This window comes from Atta cephalotes, assembly GCF_000143395.1.
Source record: "Atta cephalotes unplaced genomic scaffold scaffold00012, whole genome shotgun sequence".
NCBI classification, from domain to species: domain Eukaryota; kingdom Metazoa; phylum Arthropoda; class Insecta; order Hymenoptera; family Formicidae; genus Atta; species Atta cephalotes.
Genome location: NW_012130076.1, coordinates 4,847,268 through 4,863,568, shown reverse-complemented (window position 1 = coordinate 4,863,568; position 16,301 = coordinate 4,847,268). Strand labels below are relative to the sequence as shown.

General features: G+C 30.3%; 5 protein-coding genes across 5 annotated transcripts in view; 3 read left to right on the top strand and 2 right to left on the bottom strand.

The window, feature by feature from the left end:
* Positions 1–745: 745 nt before the first annotated feature.
* Positions 746–3,643, bottom strand: LOC105617259 (glutamate--cysteine ligase regulatory subunit). Its single transcript, XM_012198824.1, has 6 exons — positions 3,554–3,643; positions 3,324–3,386; positions 3,130–3,247; positions 2,363–2,562; positions 2,167–2,281; positions 746–897 (listed from the first exon to the last, which is right to left on the bottom strand). The coding sequence occupies exons 1-6, from the start codon at positions 3,641–3,643 to the stop codon at positions 746–748; spliced, it is 738 nt and encodes a 245-aa protein (XP_012054214.1).
* A 1,382-nt stretch (positions 3,644–5,025) lies between these two features.
* Positions 5,026–6,125, top strand: LOC105617258 (transmembrane protein 14C). The gene is made up of 3 exons (XM_012198823.1): positions 5,026–5,101; positions 5,802–5,991; positions 6,065–6,125. Exons 1-3 carry the CDS (start codon positions 5,026–5,028, stop codon positions 6,123–6,125), a joined length of 327 nt encoding a protein of 108 aa, XP_012054213.1.
* A 1,511-nt stretch (positions 6,126–7,636) lies between these two features.
* LOC105617256 (calnexin) lies at positions 7,637–11,308 on the top strand. The gene is made up of 7 exons (XM_012198822.1): positions 7,637–7,865; positions 8,008–8,303; positions 8,387–9,046; positions 9,116–9,256; positions 10,604–10,723; positions 10,958–11,125; positions 11,252–11,308. The coding sequence occupies exons 1-7, from the start codon at positions 7,637–7,639 to the stop codon at positions 11,306–11,308; spliced, it is 1,671 nt and encodes a 556-aa protein (XP_012054212.1).
* A 1,050-nt stretch (positions 11,309–12,358) lies between these two features.
* On the bottom strand, positions 12,359–15,820 carry LOC105617255 (myotubularin-related protein 6). The gene is made up of 13 exons (XM_012198821.1): positions 15,797–15,820; positions 15,469–15,582; positions 15,230–15,392; positions 14,905–15,062; positions 14,712–14,837; positions 14,497–14,631; positions 14,061–14,193; positions 13,745–13,971; positions 13,392–13,642; positions 13,171–13,314; positions 12,955–13,081; positions 12,576–12,836; positions 12,359–12,502 (listed from the first exon to the last, which is right to left on the bottom strand). Exons 1-13 carry the CDS (start codon positions 15,818–15,820, stop codon positions 12,359–12,361), a joined length of 2,007 nt encoding a protein of 668 aa, XP_012054211.1.
* Positions 15,821–16,050: 230 nt separating this feature from the next.
* LOC105617363 (synembryn) overlaps positions 16,051–16,301 on the top strand; it is a 3,853-nt gene continuing 3,602 nt past the window's right edge. Inside the window, exon 1 of the mRNA XM_012198924.1 lies at positions 16,051–16,121. Coding sequence (XP_012054314.1) covers positions 16,051–16,121 — 71 coding nt within the window. The remainder of the gene's footprint in view (positions 16,122–16,301) is intronic.

Here is a 16,301-nt window from a genome sequence, read left to right as displayed (position 1 = left end):
ACGCGGTGGCGGCTTAACGCAAAAGAGAGCTCTCAGGAGAACGAGGAATGGGACGAGAAGAACGGAATAGCAGAACGGGCGGGTAAGGGAAAGATTCGAGCAGCAGCACAAGGCGGTAGTGGCAAAGGAGAAAAAAAGGAGCGCTTATATCGGAGCCAACCGACGACGACGACGACAATATGCTGAGGATACGCAACACATATACGCATATACAAAAGGATCTCCTCTAGTGTCACCACGCCGGACTCCCGATCGGCTACCGCTAGCGAAGGGCTGCAAGTCGCTCGAGGATAAAACTATCGTATGATCTGTACGTAGAAAAAAATAAATATTGAATGGTACGAACTATAAAAAATTTTTTTATAACTGAGGATAACTTGAGGATAAAATATTGTCAAATTTGAAAAATAATATCTTCAATGGTCACTTTGCCTTTCCAAGAAATTCTAATATTTATTTCTCAAATTGTTTACAATGATTAACTATTGAGAAAATTGAAAAATTAAAAAAAAAGAGAATGCGCATCTATTGTATGTCATGCTATAAAAATTTATACAAAAACTTGCAAGAGTTAACTAAGACGCATAACGCAGTGCAATACTATAAAAGCTTATAATATACATATACAATAAAATGTTCAAAATGCTCATGATCACAAAAATTAAGTGTAAGTTATTCGTGTATTAATATAGAATATGAGACACATTACCTTGTGCAGAAATAACATTTAGTGATGCTACTAACGTTAAGGTTTAACATTAGACTTATTAATGCGCAGTAAGTACCCTTTCGATGATAAAATTCCGCGGCATTTGAGATGGATTTGATATCTTATCAGCCAATATAAATAAGCAGTAGAACCAAATATATTCTCTAATACTTCTTGAGGAAGAATTTCTAGAAAAAGAAATACTAAAAAATAAAATATACTTTATACCTTATGCTTAATAATTAATTATGTTTCAACTCTTTGAAATAAAATTTTCACCTTTTGAGCAATCTGGATCTCTGAACTTTAGTACAAATTTTTATATTATTCCGGATATATAAGAATCTAAAAAAATTCTTATACTCTTGTGAAAGCTTTAATGAATCTATTTCATAGAAATTGAGTTGTATTTTACTTTATACAGATTTAAATTTATCTAACAGAATTAACAATAAAAATCGACAGTGTCTTCAAAATCCAATTTGTCAGCGAAGGATTAATCATGGTGTCCAGCAAAATCTAACTAGTCAATTGAAGAATAATTCCAGGACATTCCAGGTAAAAATTCTTTTTCCAGGATTTATCCCATCGATTAATTTTCATTATTTAATTAATTTGTATTGATTTGCACAATATTATATGCTTTAATAAAACTAAATATATAATGCTCACTTGTAACAAAACAATATAGATGTGACACAAGGGTATATGAGCAATAGCCAGCAGTTGCTAAAATATAATATTTTAAATAACATAAAGTAAAATAAAATATACGTTTCGAAGAAGATTCAGTCATTATCAGTGTTGTTAAATATAAATATAAAATTACATCCTAACGATTATGTACGCAAGTTATACTAAACGACTATAATTAAATCTAATTTAGTTACAAAAAATAAAATGATAGTACGTAATTTGAATTAATTAATTAATAATTATAGTTGTTTAATATAACTTGCGTATATAACCATTAAGATGTAATCTTATATTTATTTATATTGCTTTGTATTTAAATTAGGATTTTATATGAATGAATTAAAACGCTAACAAATTTAGAACAATATTATTTATTGCTTTATAAATAATATCAAATGAACATTCCAGCAACACAAACAATTTTTCTACTATACTATGTTCTATTTTAGACATTAAATTCAAGTTTCTCATTTTCTATTGATAATTTATTGCATCTTTAAGGGAGAACTTATACTCAAATACAACTTTTCTTCTTATTAATTTTTTCTATTTCGCGCTGATTTTTTTTAAAATGAAAGAATGATAAATTCTAAGCAAGCCCTGAAATTTCAAGGGTTTTTCCAGAATATGGGAAATAAAATTCCGTTAAATAAAATTCAAGTATAATTCCCGGATTCATATAATATAAATATTCAAGGATCACTGGACACCATGTTAATATCACTAATTTATTTTAATTGTTTTAAGTGAAAAATACGTACGACAGGGATCACTATGAGTCAGCAACTGAATATCATTTTCTTTTGTAAATTCCTGCAAGGCTGGCGGTACCACACAACACGTAGCTAAATTAATCTGTACAATGTTTGGTTTTATCTGTAACAAGTAAACATCACAAATATGGATGAGAATATATTAAAATGAATATGAATGTCACTTTACAAAACTTATTCTTACATCTGCCCACTGAAACAGTTCAATGAAAGTGTTTGTATTAATATCGCTCAATCCAACACTGCATAACTTGTCAACTTTTACATATTCTTCTACCACAGACCATATTTTTTTTAACGATGACAACATATCTTCTGGACTCTCAGCACTTTTGTAAGCTATTACTAGTGATTCTATGGTATCTGTATGAAGTGCTTCAAACGCTATAAAATATAAAACACATTAGGAATATGTAGGATTGTTCTTTTTAGCTGAATTTTTTGTACTGTTCATCTCTTTCTTCCTTTTTTCTCAACATAAAAAGAAAAAAAGAGAAAAGATAAAAAAGATAAATCGTAAAAATTCAATAAAAAGAACAAGCCTCCTCTGATGAAAATTTTTCTCATAATTTTTATACGAATTGGAACATTTTTCAGAAATACTCAGAAATATTCAAAAAGTTTACATCTTCTCTTAGAATTTTTCATATAAGTGAATTCTGAAATATTCTGAAATTTCTCACTCCATAATTTTTAAAAAGTACTTTTAAATTTTTTTAGATTTTATAACATTTTATCAGAAATTATACTTACAAAAAATTAAAAAAATTTTACAATATCTCATAAATAACATACATCAAAAATTTTGAGAAAAGATGTAAATTTTCTGAGGAATGTTACAATTCGTATAAAAAATGTGAGAAAATTATAAACTTATAGAAATTCTGAAAAATTCTGAAAAAAATTTTCACCAGAAACATAAAAAAAATCTATTATAATGGCTAGGAATACCTTGATCCAATGCTTCCTTTAATGAATTAACATCAGGTGATGAGATAAATACTTTTACAGTGATCTTTAAGTCTTTTCTATTCACATCCTGTAAACTTGTATCCTTCTTTCCATTGATCTAGAATTGTAATTGACAGAAAATTAATCAGGTGTTCAGAAAGACACTTTCGCTACTGAAAATCACATATACATACAATTGTCTTGTCATCCCCCTTGCTTTGTTCATTGTTTAGAATGATCTTTAGTGTCTCGATCAACTAAAATGTATCAACGAATGATGTTAAAGAAGAAATTTTGACAAATGTGTCGCAACATAACCTCGGCTTCAAGAACAATAAATCGATTGATGTCGCGCGACAGTTAAGACGTATATTTTATGCAGAATTATGTAGAACGCAATGTTATGCAATAACTGTCAACTGACCTCATCCGTGGAATTTTGACTCGCCTTCTGTTTTGCCTCACTTAAGGAGAGTATGTTTCCAGTATTGACGAACAAATTATGTGAGAGCATATCGAACGACCCTGACGCGGAATTGTCACAAGTCCAACTTATCGGCGGTTATATACGCTTATATACGCTTTTATTGACGTTAAAGCAGTAAAGTGATGTCATCGATCGTGACTTTTCAATTCATAGTAATTCGTAGAAAAAAAAGTGTAACTCTGTGCGAGTTGACGAATAGGAATTCGAATATTTCGCTAACGATCGCTGCGAAACGCAGCAAAACGTAATAAGAAACTTGATTCTCCCAGATTTCTCCTCGATTATGTTTTTCTAGATTTTTCTTCAATGAATGTCATACAGTTGTCAAATTAAAGATAATCTCCGATTAAGAAAGGACGAGAGTCATGAATCTTAATTGTGCGATCGTTACTGTGGAAAAGCCAGCTTTATATTAATATCGATAAACGATCTTAATTAAGAGAATAAAAATAATTAGTATTGAATTGGGAGTTTAAAAAAAATCGATCATTCCGAAAGAGGATTTAATGCTCGTTTCTATAAAATATAGTCCAATTATATAACTCTTCATCTTTTTCTAATTCTAAAAATTGAACTTAAATTAATTAAAGTTAATTTAAATATTGAAGCTCAATTAGACTTCCTCGCGTAAACGCTGAATTTTGGATTTCCTTTTTTTTAAAAAAAATCTCGTTTGAATTTTAAAATATTCATATCGCAATTTTCCTCACTCGGGAAATATTTGACTGACATATATTAGAGGACGCTATTTGAAAAGTGTACGAATGTAAAGATCAAATAAGTTACCCAATTTTTTATCTGTACTTCACAAATGTCTCTTCGCGGTTTTTTTTTAAATTACATGTACCAAGCATATTTTTGTTGCTAAAGAATTGTAATTTTTCTAATTAACTTATTTCTAGTCTAACTATACTTATAATAATAAAAGAAACATTCGCAAAAGAATGAAGAATGAACAAAGTAACAAATGTTATGTAATTAGTGTAAATCTATAATTGCCTGTAATGGATCGTTATTACATACGCGTCATTTAAAATCTAACCTAACTTAATAGTAGAACGTGATTGGCTAATGAACGGCGGATGGTAGCACTGAAAAGAAGACTGCAAAAAATCATGCCTTATCATAGATTGCCCGCCGTCGTACATTAAATACAAATTACGCTTCGAGCTATAGCATGTGATTATTGGGTGTTATTTATTGCAATTAAAACCTCGTTGAATTAATTGTCGAGAGGTGTGACGAAGAAGCAGAGAAAAATTTCTTTCGGTAGTTAACCGTCCCGTGTATAATTTTTGCGTAATTGCAATACAACGCGAAAGATATATCGAGCTTATCATTCGGTAATTATATAAATAGACGTCACACCGTACACAATGGAGACTACAAACGATTTTTTTTTTACAGCAATGCCGATCGACTACGCCGCATTTGCGTACGCTATCGCAGTGGCTGGTGGCGGAGTGCTAGGTTACGTGAAATCGAGTGAGTAGTTTGATTAATTGTTGACAAAATTTGTTTGCTTTCCTTTCAGGAGACACACAAACGTTGTTCTATTTTTCTTGGTTAGTATTTAATAAATAACATAGATAAAACAACACTTCTCAAACAGAATGATAAGTCATGATAATGTCAAAATAATGTTAAAATGAAATGTAAATGATAGAAAAAAATGACTTATGTGTGTTTCCAATAATTTAATTTTAATCTCATTTTAACTAACATTATTTTAACATTATTTTTTTTCTAATTCTAAGAATAAGTTGAACAGAAATTAAGGTTAATTTATATTGGTAGAAACTGATATTAGTGATCATTTTGGAAGTTGGAGTCATTTCTATTACAGTATGGATCATTTCAGCAAAATTGCAGCAATATACAACATTTTAGTAATATTCCAGTAATATAATATTGGAAATGTTGTAATCTTCTGTATAGGTTTGTGCTGTATAAATTTAATTGCTGTCATGATTTATACTTGAGCTATATAGATTGTATAATGTCAGCTCCGAAATGCAATCTATAAATTTGTTCTTTTTAGCTAAACTTCTTATATATTCAAAAAAAAGGAAAAGGATGAACTGTACAATAGATTTATTAAAAATTTATTAAAAAGAACAAATCTTATGATTCTCACTGACATGACTTGGAATGCTTTAAGTGCTAATCTTATTGAATTTTTTAGGTTCTATCCCCTCGCTGGCCGCAGGTCTTCTTTTTGGATCAGTTCTAGGATATGGTGCTTACCAGACTTCCCAGGATCCAACCAACGTTGCAGTTTTCTTAGGAACTAGCACGACCCTTGGAGGTCTGATGGGGTATCGATTTTACAACAGTGGAAAGATAATGCCAGCTGGAGTAATCGCTATACTAAGGTATTTAAATGCTGTAATTGTATTTGAAACTATGCAAGTTACAAATTTGTATTAATGTTAGGATAATTTTCAGTGCTGTTATGGTCGTAAGGACAGTCACGAGATATTTCTCACCACCCTTGAAGACTGAATGAATGTTATGTGTTTAAGATATCACATTTATTAATTTTAAGTTTATGGTGCGAGAAGAAGGGACAATGTAATCAAAGAATTTATAGAAATAAATATATTATTTTCTTTGGCAGATTTAAAACTATTGTTTTTTATACAATTGTCAAATAATTTAATAACTTTTACGGCACGATGCATGAATGTTTCTAGACATTTGACTTGTTATTCAGCCTTCACATGAGATCTGTTTTTTGTTGCTGCACTCTGAACCAGTGCAGTAAGTTAAAGTGAACGTATATTTGTTTTACTTCAACTTATTGCACTATGTGTATTAGTTCAGAAAGTGACCTATCAGAAACAGACCTATGATTTTAAAAATTGTGTTCCAAAGTTTACTGTCAGTGCTAAAAATGTACACGTAATGTAAACTGTAGGGTTTCAGCGGCAATGAATTTTAGAACACAGCCATTGTATCACATCGCATCAAACGTTATTGCATTCGGTGCAGATAAAACGAAAACGGATGTATTATCGTAGATTTATTTGCATTATTTGTATTTTTAAACTCGGAATCTTCGCTTTCTCTTTTTTTTAATTTCTGATTATCTCATTTTGAGTACAAAAGTTTTGTAAGATTTCAAACAACTTGAACAATTAACATCCTCGTGTTGGACGATCAATCGAGGAGCGACGCGTGGCAGTGTAGAAAGTGCAATTGCATAAAATGATGCGACCTACCTCACCTATCGTTCGGACCTAACGTATGATAACGTCAGATAATCTCTAATGAAACTCGGAAAATATTACCGTTCTACGTGAACGTTGTTGTCATCATTGCATTCGTTCTATCGTTGGATGTGCGCGTGGACAAACGTGAGGGCCGTCGAGAGGTGCTAGAAATTCAATTAAAGTTACTACCAATTAACGTGATCTCACCGGCAACTTCCGGAAGCGCCGCTCATTTTCAGAACGCGACGCAGAGTTGTCCTTACGTGAATAGATTAAATTATCATTATTAAATAATTGAATAACACGTCGCTGTTTTATTCCGTGTCAATCGTCCGAAGATTCTCTGAATTAACTTTCTCTCGTATCACCGGTAAGACAAACTTTTGTTACATTTTTCTAGCGTAAAAAAAAACTTGTGATTTACTATTTTGATATCACTATGCGATACAGATTAATTTAACTAAAAAGTTTATGCAAAATTATGCGTTACGCCGCGGTTAATGGTGTCTGCCGGGGGTATATGGTGTACGAAGCAAATTTGAGGTTAAGTTTCGCATGACTGGCTCATTCCGTCTCTCGGATGCATTGATTTTAAGGATATAATTTTAATTGCTTTAAAAACTGTTTTAATAAATTGTTGTAAGAAATTGTTTTAATATTTGTTTTTTATACGTATGTTATATTTTGTTAGTATTTTTGTTCATTGGATTTATTTTGCCATGTGTTTCAAGTCACCAGGCTTAAATTAATTAGACGAAGATATCCTCTCATTTCATTTTTTTCTTTTGCATTTCAGGAATATGAAATGGCAAGAATCATAGCGTGTGTTGTGTTAGTTTGCCTGAATGCATGTTGTATATTAAGTGTAGATGAAGACAGTGATGCAATACAGAAGCAGACTTACAAAAGTCCAGAACCTTCCGGTTTCGCTCACTTAGCGGAGAACTTTGACAGTGAGGAGAGATTTAGGAATGTATGGGTATTATCAGAGGCGAAGAAGGATGATATTGACGAAGATATCGCTAAATACGATGGTTAATATTAAATATTAAATTTTTGTACATTCTTTTGTTATACCCTCGTAGCAGAATTATTGGTACAATATTGCCTAAATATTAGCTCAGTATGTCTCTAATAGTTAATTAATATGGTATTTATCTTTTTATTATTTGTTAGGAATTTGGTCCATCGAGGAACCTAAGAAACATGGTGAGGATGGAGACTTAGGATTAGTGCTTAAAAGCAAAGCTAGACATGCTGCCGTTTCTACTGCATTAGTTAAGCCATTTTATTTTGAAGATAAGCCCTTAGTTGTACAATATGAAGTTAATTTTCAAGAGGGACAAGAATGTGGTGGTGCTTACCTTAAGTTGCTTACATTAGATGATAAACATGGAGACTTAAAACAGTTCCAAGATAAAACACCATATACCATAATGTTTGGGCCTGATAAATGTGGCAATGATCACAAGGTATGCTTTTGTCTTAGTTTAAATATTACAAAATATATACAAAATATATTATGGTTCATTTGATGTTTATTTTTTTTCTTCAGCTTCATTTTATATTTCGACATAAGAATCCATTGAATGGTACAATCACAGAGAAACATTGTAAAAAATCAAAAGACAAAATGGAAGATTATTTCAAAGATAAAAACCCACATTTGTATACTCTGATCGTACGACCTGATAATATGTACGAAATCAAAGTAGATAATAAACTTTTAAACTCTGGCTCATTACTAGACGATTTCACTCCTCCTGTGAATCCGCCTTTAGAAATAGAAGATCCTGATGATAAACAGCCTGAGGATTGGGATGATCGAGAAAAGATTCCTGATCCATTGGCAGAAAAGCCCGATGACTGGGACGAAGATGCTCCAGCACAAATAGTTGATGAGGAAGATATTATGCCAGAAGGATGGCTTGAAGACGAATCGCCGATGATATCGAATCCAGATTCGGTTAAGCCTGATGATTGGGATGTCGAGATGGATGGTGAATGGGAGCCTCCGGAAATACCAAATCCAAAATGCGCGGATGTTCCTGGTTGCGGACCATATAAGCAGAAAATGATGAAGAATCCACGATATAAAGGAAAATGGTTGGCGCCACTTGTTAACAATCCTAATTATAAGGGAAAATGGAAGCCTAAACTTATAGACAATCCTGATTATTTTAATGACAAACATCCGTTCAAGATGTTACCAATTGTATGTAATGAACAGAATATTAGTAAACTATAAATATTCTTGCATAATATATGCGAATGTGTTTTATAGAGTGCTGTTGGTTTTGAGCTGTGGTCAATGACTACCGACATATATTTCGACAATATAATTATAACAGATGATGAAAAAGTGGCGAAGAAATGGGCAATTGATACATTCGAGGTTCGACGTGTTAAAATTGCTGAAGAAAATGTAAGTACCCTTTCATCTGTGATTTTAAAATATTTGTTCTTATCTCATATGTATATCTAAAGATACTTTTCTTATACATATATCTCTCTGATCTAAAAATACTTTTTCTTATATATCTCCCATAATAAATTTTTGCTGTAAAAATATAACAAAAATACATAAAACATATTACATGAAGATAATATTGTACAAATATATAATATTGTATAAATATATAAGGCTACGTTCCAAAACTTCCTCTCGAAAGAAAATTTTACTCGAAATATATAATATACATTACGTATACTATACAGTAAAATCTAAGTATACAAATATGGGTCTATTTGGAAATTAATCAACTTTCAAATTTGAAGCTGTACTTTTGAAAATAGACAATTAATTCTTTAGTATTACACACAAATTATAATATACAGGATTCTATGTGGGGTCGAATGATGAAGGCGATGAATTATAAGCCTGGATGGTGGGCATTGTATTTCTTGTATTGCGCGATACCAATTGTAGCTTACATCTGGTATCTGTGCAAACAAGCTTGTGAGGTATAATAGACATGAAAGATAAAGATTGAATGAAATGTTGAAAATATTTGCTTGGGATATTATTGAAGTATATTATATGTACAAATGCACTAATAATGTATATAATGTAAATACTTTTAGTATAATATTTATATTTGATATTTTACCAAGTTGTAATAGTAAAATTAATTTTAAAATATAATCCTCACTGACTCCTTAATATTGAAAAAGCTTATTCGTTATTATTCAAGGATTAATAAGAGTTTCATTGCTAGTATTTGTATACTTTATGCATATAATAGATTTTGAAATATAATAACATATGTATTACAATTATATTATGTATATTATTTAATTAGAACAAAAAATAATAACAATCGGCACAAAGATTAAATCTAATGATGTGTAAATAAAAAATTAAAAAAGATTTCTAATTCAATAGTTGATTAAGTTGATAATTTAGTGTTTTTCTGATTCTGCGATACATCGAATCTGCCAATTTGATGTACATCTTTAAGTAATATAGTCTTCGTAATGTGATCCTGCGGCTAACTATTGTTTCTTTTATCACTATTTTATGTACTAAAGAGAATCTGAAGCGAGGATCGAAACGTTTACCCCTTTTGGTTTAATAAAGATTTGATCGTATACCAATATCTTATGTCAGCTCATACTGGCATTTACACATAATTTTATTTAATTAGATTATTATTTAATTAGAGAGATAGAAAAGTTAATTTGAAATGTAATTGTAATATATAAATTAACATATAATTAAAAATCAGTGTATACTTATAAGTATAGTATTTTATATGATTATTTAATACAGTGGAGTACATGGAATCGGATCGCGAAATTTACTGCGGACCATCCATGGATATGGGCAGTATATCTAGTATTAACTGCAATACCAGTAGTCCTGATAATGTATTTTTGCTGCTTTTCTGAGGTATAACATTTGGTTAAGCTAAAATAATTCAAATGTTCTTGTAAAGAAAATTGTTTATTTGTATAAATACAAAAATTTAGAAACCCTAAAGTAAATATGTAATAACATTAGTTGCTTTATAAGCAGAATACAAGTTGTCCAGCAGTAACGTTATTTATTATTGTTGATATTGTTATATAAATGTAAGATATTTAAGTGAGATCAAAATAATTTATACTGTTTTCAATATCTTAGGACAAAACAGATTTTAAAGATGAAGAAGATGACAAGTCATTTTTAGGATTAGGCATCGACGAGACCATAGAAAATGAAAATTCTGAACTTGAGCAAAAACCTGTTATAGAAGAAATAAGAGATATAGAGATAGAGACTGGAACAGAGGAAGTAATAGAAAGTGATAAGGTTGGTAATAGATCTTTAAGTATTTTAAGGACTGTAATTCATTAAATTTTTTGATATACACGATACTTTTTTTCTTATAAATGATAAATGATTCTCGGTTATGTAAAGCACATATGATTATTGCAGGATACTCCACCGATTAGTGGCGAAGGACCACGACGAAGAAAACCAAATAAAGAATAGGAAGAAGAATAATTATTAAAAAATTTAATAAGAGTATTATCGCGTTAAGATATTTATATAATACTATATCACATTCCACACATTACACTTGCCACTGTGGATAGTAGGTTACCAGTCACTAGTAAATTCAGTTACTGCAATGTGTGATGCGATATTTAATTACTCTTCTAAGAATATTGACATTTGATATCGTATATGAAATCTTATTAATATATTTGAGGAAACTGTTCTCGAATTATACATATGCTTTTGTGTACTGAGTGATGTATGATGTATTTGTATTCTTTGAAATTTACAATGGAGTATTTTCTTTTAAAATGGACAATGCCTTAATAATAGTAAAGTATATATTTATGTTTTTAATTACAACATTTTTCAATGTTGTAGCATTAAAGGAGATAGCATAATTCATATTTTAATGTTACACTGGGACAAATCAATAAGAGACAGTAAAAAAGTCGAAGAGAATGTAATATATGTGAATGCAAGATATGTATACAATTTATGTCCTGATGTAACTCAAATATTTTTCAACTACTATGGCAGAATCCATTTCAATTATAAGGCAAATTATATGCATTTACAGAATGTGCAAAAGTCAGCTTGTGTTTCCGTAAGTTTCTATATTTGCGTAATTTATGTATCATTTTTTTTTTAATAATTATAAAGTATTGAAGTATAAGTTGAGATAGTTTTAAAGTCATTAACGTAAAACGTTACATAGCAACATTTATTGACCGTACCATAGTAGTTGATAGTCAATGATTTGTTATCAATTATTTGGTGTAATATTCACGAACTTTAAAGTGTTTATGAATTATTTAAGTTAGAAATAAGTCCGTATGTTATATATATTGTAATCAGGTACTACGTTGTTTGTATTGATCGATTATGCGAACGAAATAAAATTCAAAGAAATATATAGAAAAGCTAAATATATAAAATTGGAATAATACAATGCCTGATATATATGCTATGCTTCTTCATTTCGCTAAAAAAAAAACGTGTATATAAATAGAGAAGAATAAGTCAGCATTAAATAAAGCACGTTTAAGGACTAGTGGCAGATATGCCGAAACTTTGATAGCATGATTTGCACGTGGGTACGGCACGTTGTGACAGATGTCCAGGTAATTTAGTGTGCACTGTCATACATCTTGTGCATAGTACATCACCACAGGACCAACAATGATGCTGAAATAAAACTCATTATGAAGTAAACATAAAAAGGTTGTTTTAACTTACAAGGTACACTCGTCAATTATACCTTTTTGTTAAAAGTATCAAATGTAGTAGAGCATCCACATTCTTCTATATTTCGCGACGATTTCCATTCTAAGGCAACTGTCTTTAATTCATTTTCCAATTGATTCGCTTTTAGTTTACTTCTCGTTTTTTCATCGTGATTTGCGGTGTTCTCTATTATATTCTCTGACAAAGATTCCTTCGTGAATTTAGTGTCAAATTTATGCTTTCCCTTCTTTTGAGTGTTACTTGTATTTAAAAGTTGTCCCAAAGAATTTACTCGCTGTTGAAGAAAATTAAAATGCAGATATAAACGATACATTAATTTTTCGTTCAAAATTTAATTATCTATTTGTTAAAATATAATATCTATTTGCTTGACTAAACTGTGTGATACATACTTTTAATAAAAGCTTTACATGATCTTCTAAGGAACTTGTGTGATCGTAGATCGTCAAAATTAAATCTTCACATGTTTCTCTAGGATGTATTCCATTTTCAAATCTAAAGTATAAGCCTCTCCAAAGACTGAAAATAAAATAACACGGTTTACATTCAAACTGTATGGTTAACAATATTGAATATAAATCGTTGCATAAAAGTTACATATTTATTACACAATAGATTGAGGTGCCAATTTAGGTTGAAGAATATCAATAGAGTCCTCGTTATTATAACGATTGCATCTATAGATTGGGTTTATATATTCATTCATATTATTTGCTAAGTAGCCCCACAACGAATATGTTCGCTCAGATAATCTAAAATAATATTCACCATAATTTTTTTTTCATTTACATTTATCATGAAGAAAAAGATCAATATATAGATGTAATACCTTAATATTTGCCTTTCTTTCTCTGAATTTCCGATGAATGTACCGTGTTGACAGCTATGTACATGATCATGTAACGTTAAAAGAAAATATTCATTGAATTGAAATTTATATGGATATTGCTGTAGCAGTTGGTATGTTGCATCTATAAACTGTGTAAATATTGGTGCGAGTTCTTTACCATCGCTACTGACATAGCCACAACGATCACTAAATTTATGACCGAACGATAGCCAATCCTTTTCTATTAAAGCCTGTAAGAAGTTTTTTTAATCATGTGAGAGAAATGGAATATATAATTTAATCATATAATAATTATAAATGCAGAAATTTGAACAAATTGGTATTAAATTTACTTGAAAACCTTGGATGGTTCTATAAAATGGATCTAATAGTAATGCAGCCAGAGAGCACACTTGCGCAGTACGATCCCATCCATCGCTACAATGCACTACTACGCTCACGCCGTTCGAAACTGCCCGTGCAATGAACCAAGCGGTTTCCAGAATAGAGCGAATATGCTTTAACCAACCGCTATTTTCTAGGCCACTTAAAAATGCGCTCATGGAGGTTGATCTTTGTACTAAAAGTTCAAATACAGATGAAAATTTAACAATTGTAATGTAAGGAAACTGATGTTTTATACACAAACTCTGTAAAAATGTTACTTACAGTCCAAAAGCTTATTTAAACTCGTTCTCATTACGTGAATGTTCTCTATCCCAAAGAAATGAAATTTGATATTGTCATAGAAATTTTCATTCTCATATCCTTTCCCTGCAGCTCTGTTAGCAAAGGCGTTAATCTAATTGAACAGAATTAAGTTTTGTTTTTAATATCTTGTATCCTTAGAAATAACTATAAAAATCATTTATTTTACATATTTATAACATTTGTCATCACTGAAATAATTAAATATCAATTTGTTTTTAAAATCGATTAAATAAAATATTATCTCTAAAAAAAAGCTTAAAATATTTATAACGGTATTTTCTGTTTTCAATTCTAAAGAAATGACATATTAAAGAAAATATAAAATAAAATAAAAGGAATAAAATTAGGTCTGATATTCAATTAAAAAAGGAATTATATATTCCAATATATTTACCCGCGGCCTTGTATCGACAACATACATATACCGTGAATTAGGATTTGTACATAATATATTATGCATTATTTCTTCGTCTTCAGGACATCGTGCACTAAATCCTGAAAGTGGTTGACTGCAGCGGCAAATGGCAGCCTAAAAATTATTTTATTTGAAAAACTTTTATTTATTAAATGTTTATTTATCAAATGTTTAGTTTATCATTTTGATCAAACCTTGTTTGAATGCAAGTATGTTAAAACTGGTAGCCTCCCTCTGCTTCTAAACTTTGCACTGCCTAATAAAATGTTTTTGGTAGATGCACTGGGAACATATAAGTACCTAGGATAAGTATCGCAAAGCTGAAAAAAATTGATAGTTTAATTAATGGCAAAATGCAAAATGATAACACAATGAATATTATTTTACCTCATAATTAGTATTTAAATACGAAAGTGACCACTCCTCGTTGGGAACACCTTGGCGCTGAAATTCACTTTGTACATTGAAGAAATTCCATCCTGCATGCTGAGGTAGCGTATCTTTATTTTCTTGATAATTGAAGCAATATAAATCTTCTACACTAACTGTAGTAAAATTAAATCAATAAAAAATTTTAATTTTTTATGTTAGGAATGATTATCTTAGAATTTTTTTATTCTGTATGTTACATAATGTATAAACATAGCGCTTTTTAAAAATTCTTAGAAGGCATTTATGTTCAAAATATGATACAAATGTAGTAGCTTATTACCTGGGCAGGATAATTTTAATAATGTGAGATAAATCTCGTGGCAATCGCGTTCCTTCGGGATGACAAATGTGACAATGAAGAAATGTTTACACTTAATATACAATGGTGATCCTGTGGTCGTCAATGGTTGTTTCTCTATATTAGAAATATGTGTATATAAAACCTGTAATTTAATATTTTATTACTTTCGATATAAACCTAACAATAATTTCTATTAAACTAATATATGATTGATTTACCCATATCTTCTTTTTGCCACTTCTTTCAACAAAAATGAGATGTGTCACTGTTAGGTAAAGCGTGCCGATGGAATGATTATTGCTATATTTGTCTAGCATTCTCACATTTTCTACCTGCAAATATATTTTTTTTTGAAGTCTAATATTACAATATATATGCGAATAAAAATAAGACATTTTTTCAACATTGTAATTTTTTGTTATTTTTAGTATAAAATAATACAAGAAAATAGAATCAATAAATAAATATGTCTAATATTTCTACCACTAGTCAATTCATTACTAATAAATTACAGTACGATAAATATTGAATCAGAAATGTTCGTACCTTGGGAACCTTTATCTGCTCCATTTTCGAAGCCTTAAAAAAATTGCACGCAATCAAATAACTTTTATTTAGGCAATTATAACGATTAATACATGCATGTATGTATCACCCGAGTTTCATAATAGTGATTAAAAAATAATCATTCTAAGCGTACGTGGACATTTGTTAAATATCTTAAGCTAATAGGCGAGGGTTACGTGTACTACTCCCATTCCCTTTGAAAGTGACACTGACAGATCAGTCAGAATTCACAGATGGTGACAGATTACAATATGTGTGCAACAATGCCAACAGTCAATATATTTCGTATGGGCACACAATCAAAGTAAATATTTTTTTCAATGAGTTTCAGAACGCAGTCGTGAAAGAAACATTACCAGAGAGAGAGAGAGAGAGAGAGAGAGAGAGAGAGAGAGGAGGGAGGAGAAGAACTAACTTACTTACTACTACGTGTTACTAACCAACTAACAAACGTAAACGTAACGTACCACACGACGGACGTACG

What these genes read in the sequence shown, in the direction of transcription:
- LOC105617259 (XM_012198824.1), bottom strand. Translation starts at nt 3,643, where the DNA reads ATGCTCTCACATAATTTGTTCGTCAATACTGGAAACATACTCTCCTTA. An exon ending in AAAGGAAGCATTGGATCAAG is followed by an intron (nt 2,563 to 3,129) that starts GTATTCCTAGCC and finishes TATATTTTATAG; the next exon opens with CGTTTGAAGCACTTCATACA. An exon ending in AACTGTTTCAGTGGGCAGAT is followed by an intron (nt 2,282 to 2,362) that starts GTAAGAATAAGT and finishes TACTTGTTACAG; the next exon opens with ATAAAACCAAACATTGTACA.
- LOC105617256 (XM_012198822.1), top strand. Translation starts at nt 7,637, where the DNA reads ATGGCAAGAATCATAGCGTGTGTTGTGTTAGTTTGCCTGAATGCATGT. An exon ending in AATGTGGCAATGATCACAAG is followed by an intron (nt 8,304 to 8,386) that starts GTATGCTTTTGT and finishes TTTTTTCTTCAG; the next exon opens with CTTCATTTTATATTTCGACA. An exon ending in AAGTAATAGAAAGTGATAAG is followed by an intron (nt 11,126 to 11,251) that starts GTTGGTAATAGA and finishes TGATTATTGCAG; the next exon opens with GATACTCCACCGATTAGTGG.
- LOC105617255 (XM_012198821.1), bottom strand. Translation starts at nt 15,820, where the DNA reads ATGGAGCAGATAAAGGTTCCCAAG. An exon ending in ATTTAAATACTAATTATGAG is followed by an intron (nt 14,838 to 14,904) that starts GTAAAATAATAT and finishes AATTTTTTTCAG; the next exon opens with CTTTGCGATACTTATCCTAG. An exon ending in GAACCATCCAAGGTTTTCAA is followed by an intron (nt 13,643 to 13,744) that starts GTAAATTTAATA and finishes AACTTCTTACAG; the next exon opens with GCTTTAATAGAAAAGGATTG.
- LOC105617258 (XM_012198823.1), top strand. Translation starts at nt 5,026, where the DNA reads ATGCCGATCGACTACGCCGCATTTGCGTACGCTATCGCAGTGGCTGGT. An exon ending in GCTAGGTTACGTGAAATCGA is followed by an intron (nt 5,102 to 5,801) that starts GTGAGTAGTTTG and finishes TGAATTTTTTAG; the next exon opens with GTTCTATCCCCTCGCTGGCC. An exon ending in GGAGTAATCGCTATACTAAG is followed by an intron (nt 5,992 to 6,064) that starts GTATTTAAATGC and finishes GATAATTTTCAG; the next exon opens with TGCTGTTATGGTCGTAAGGA.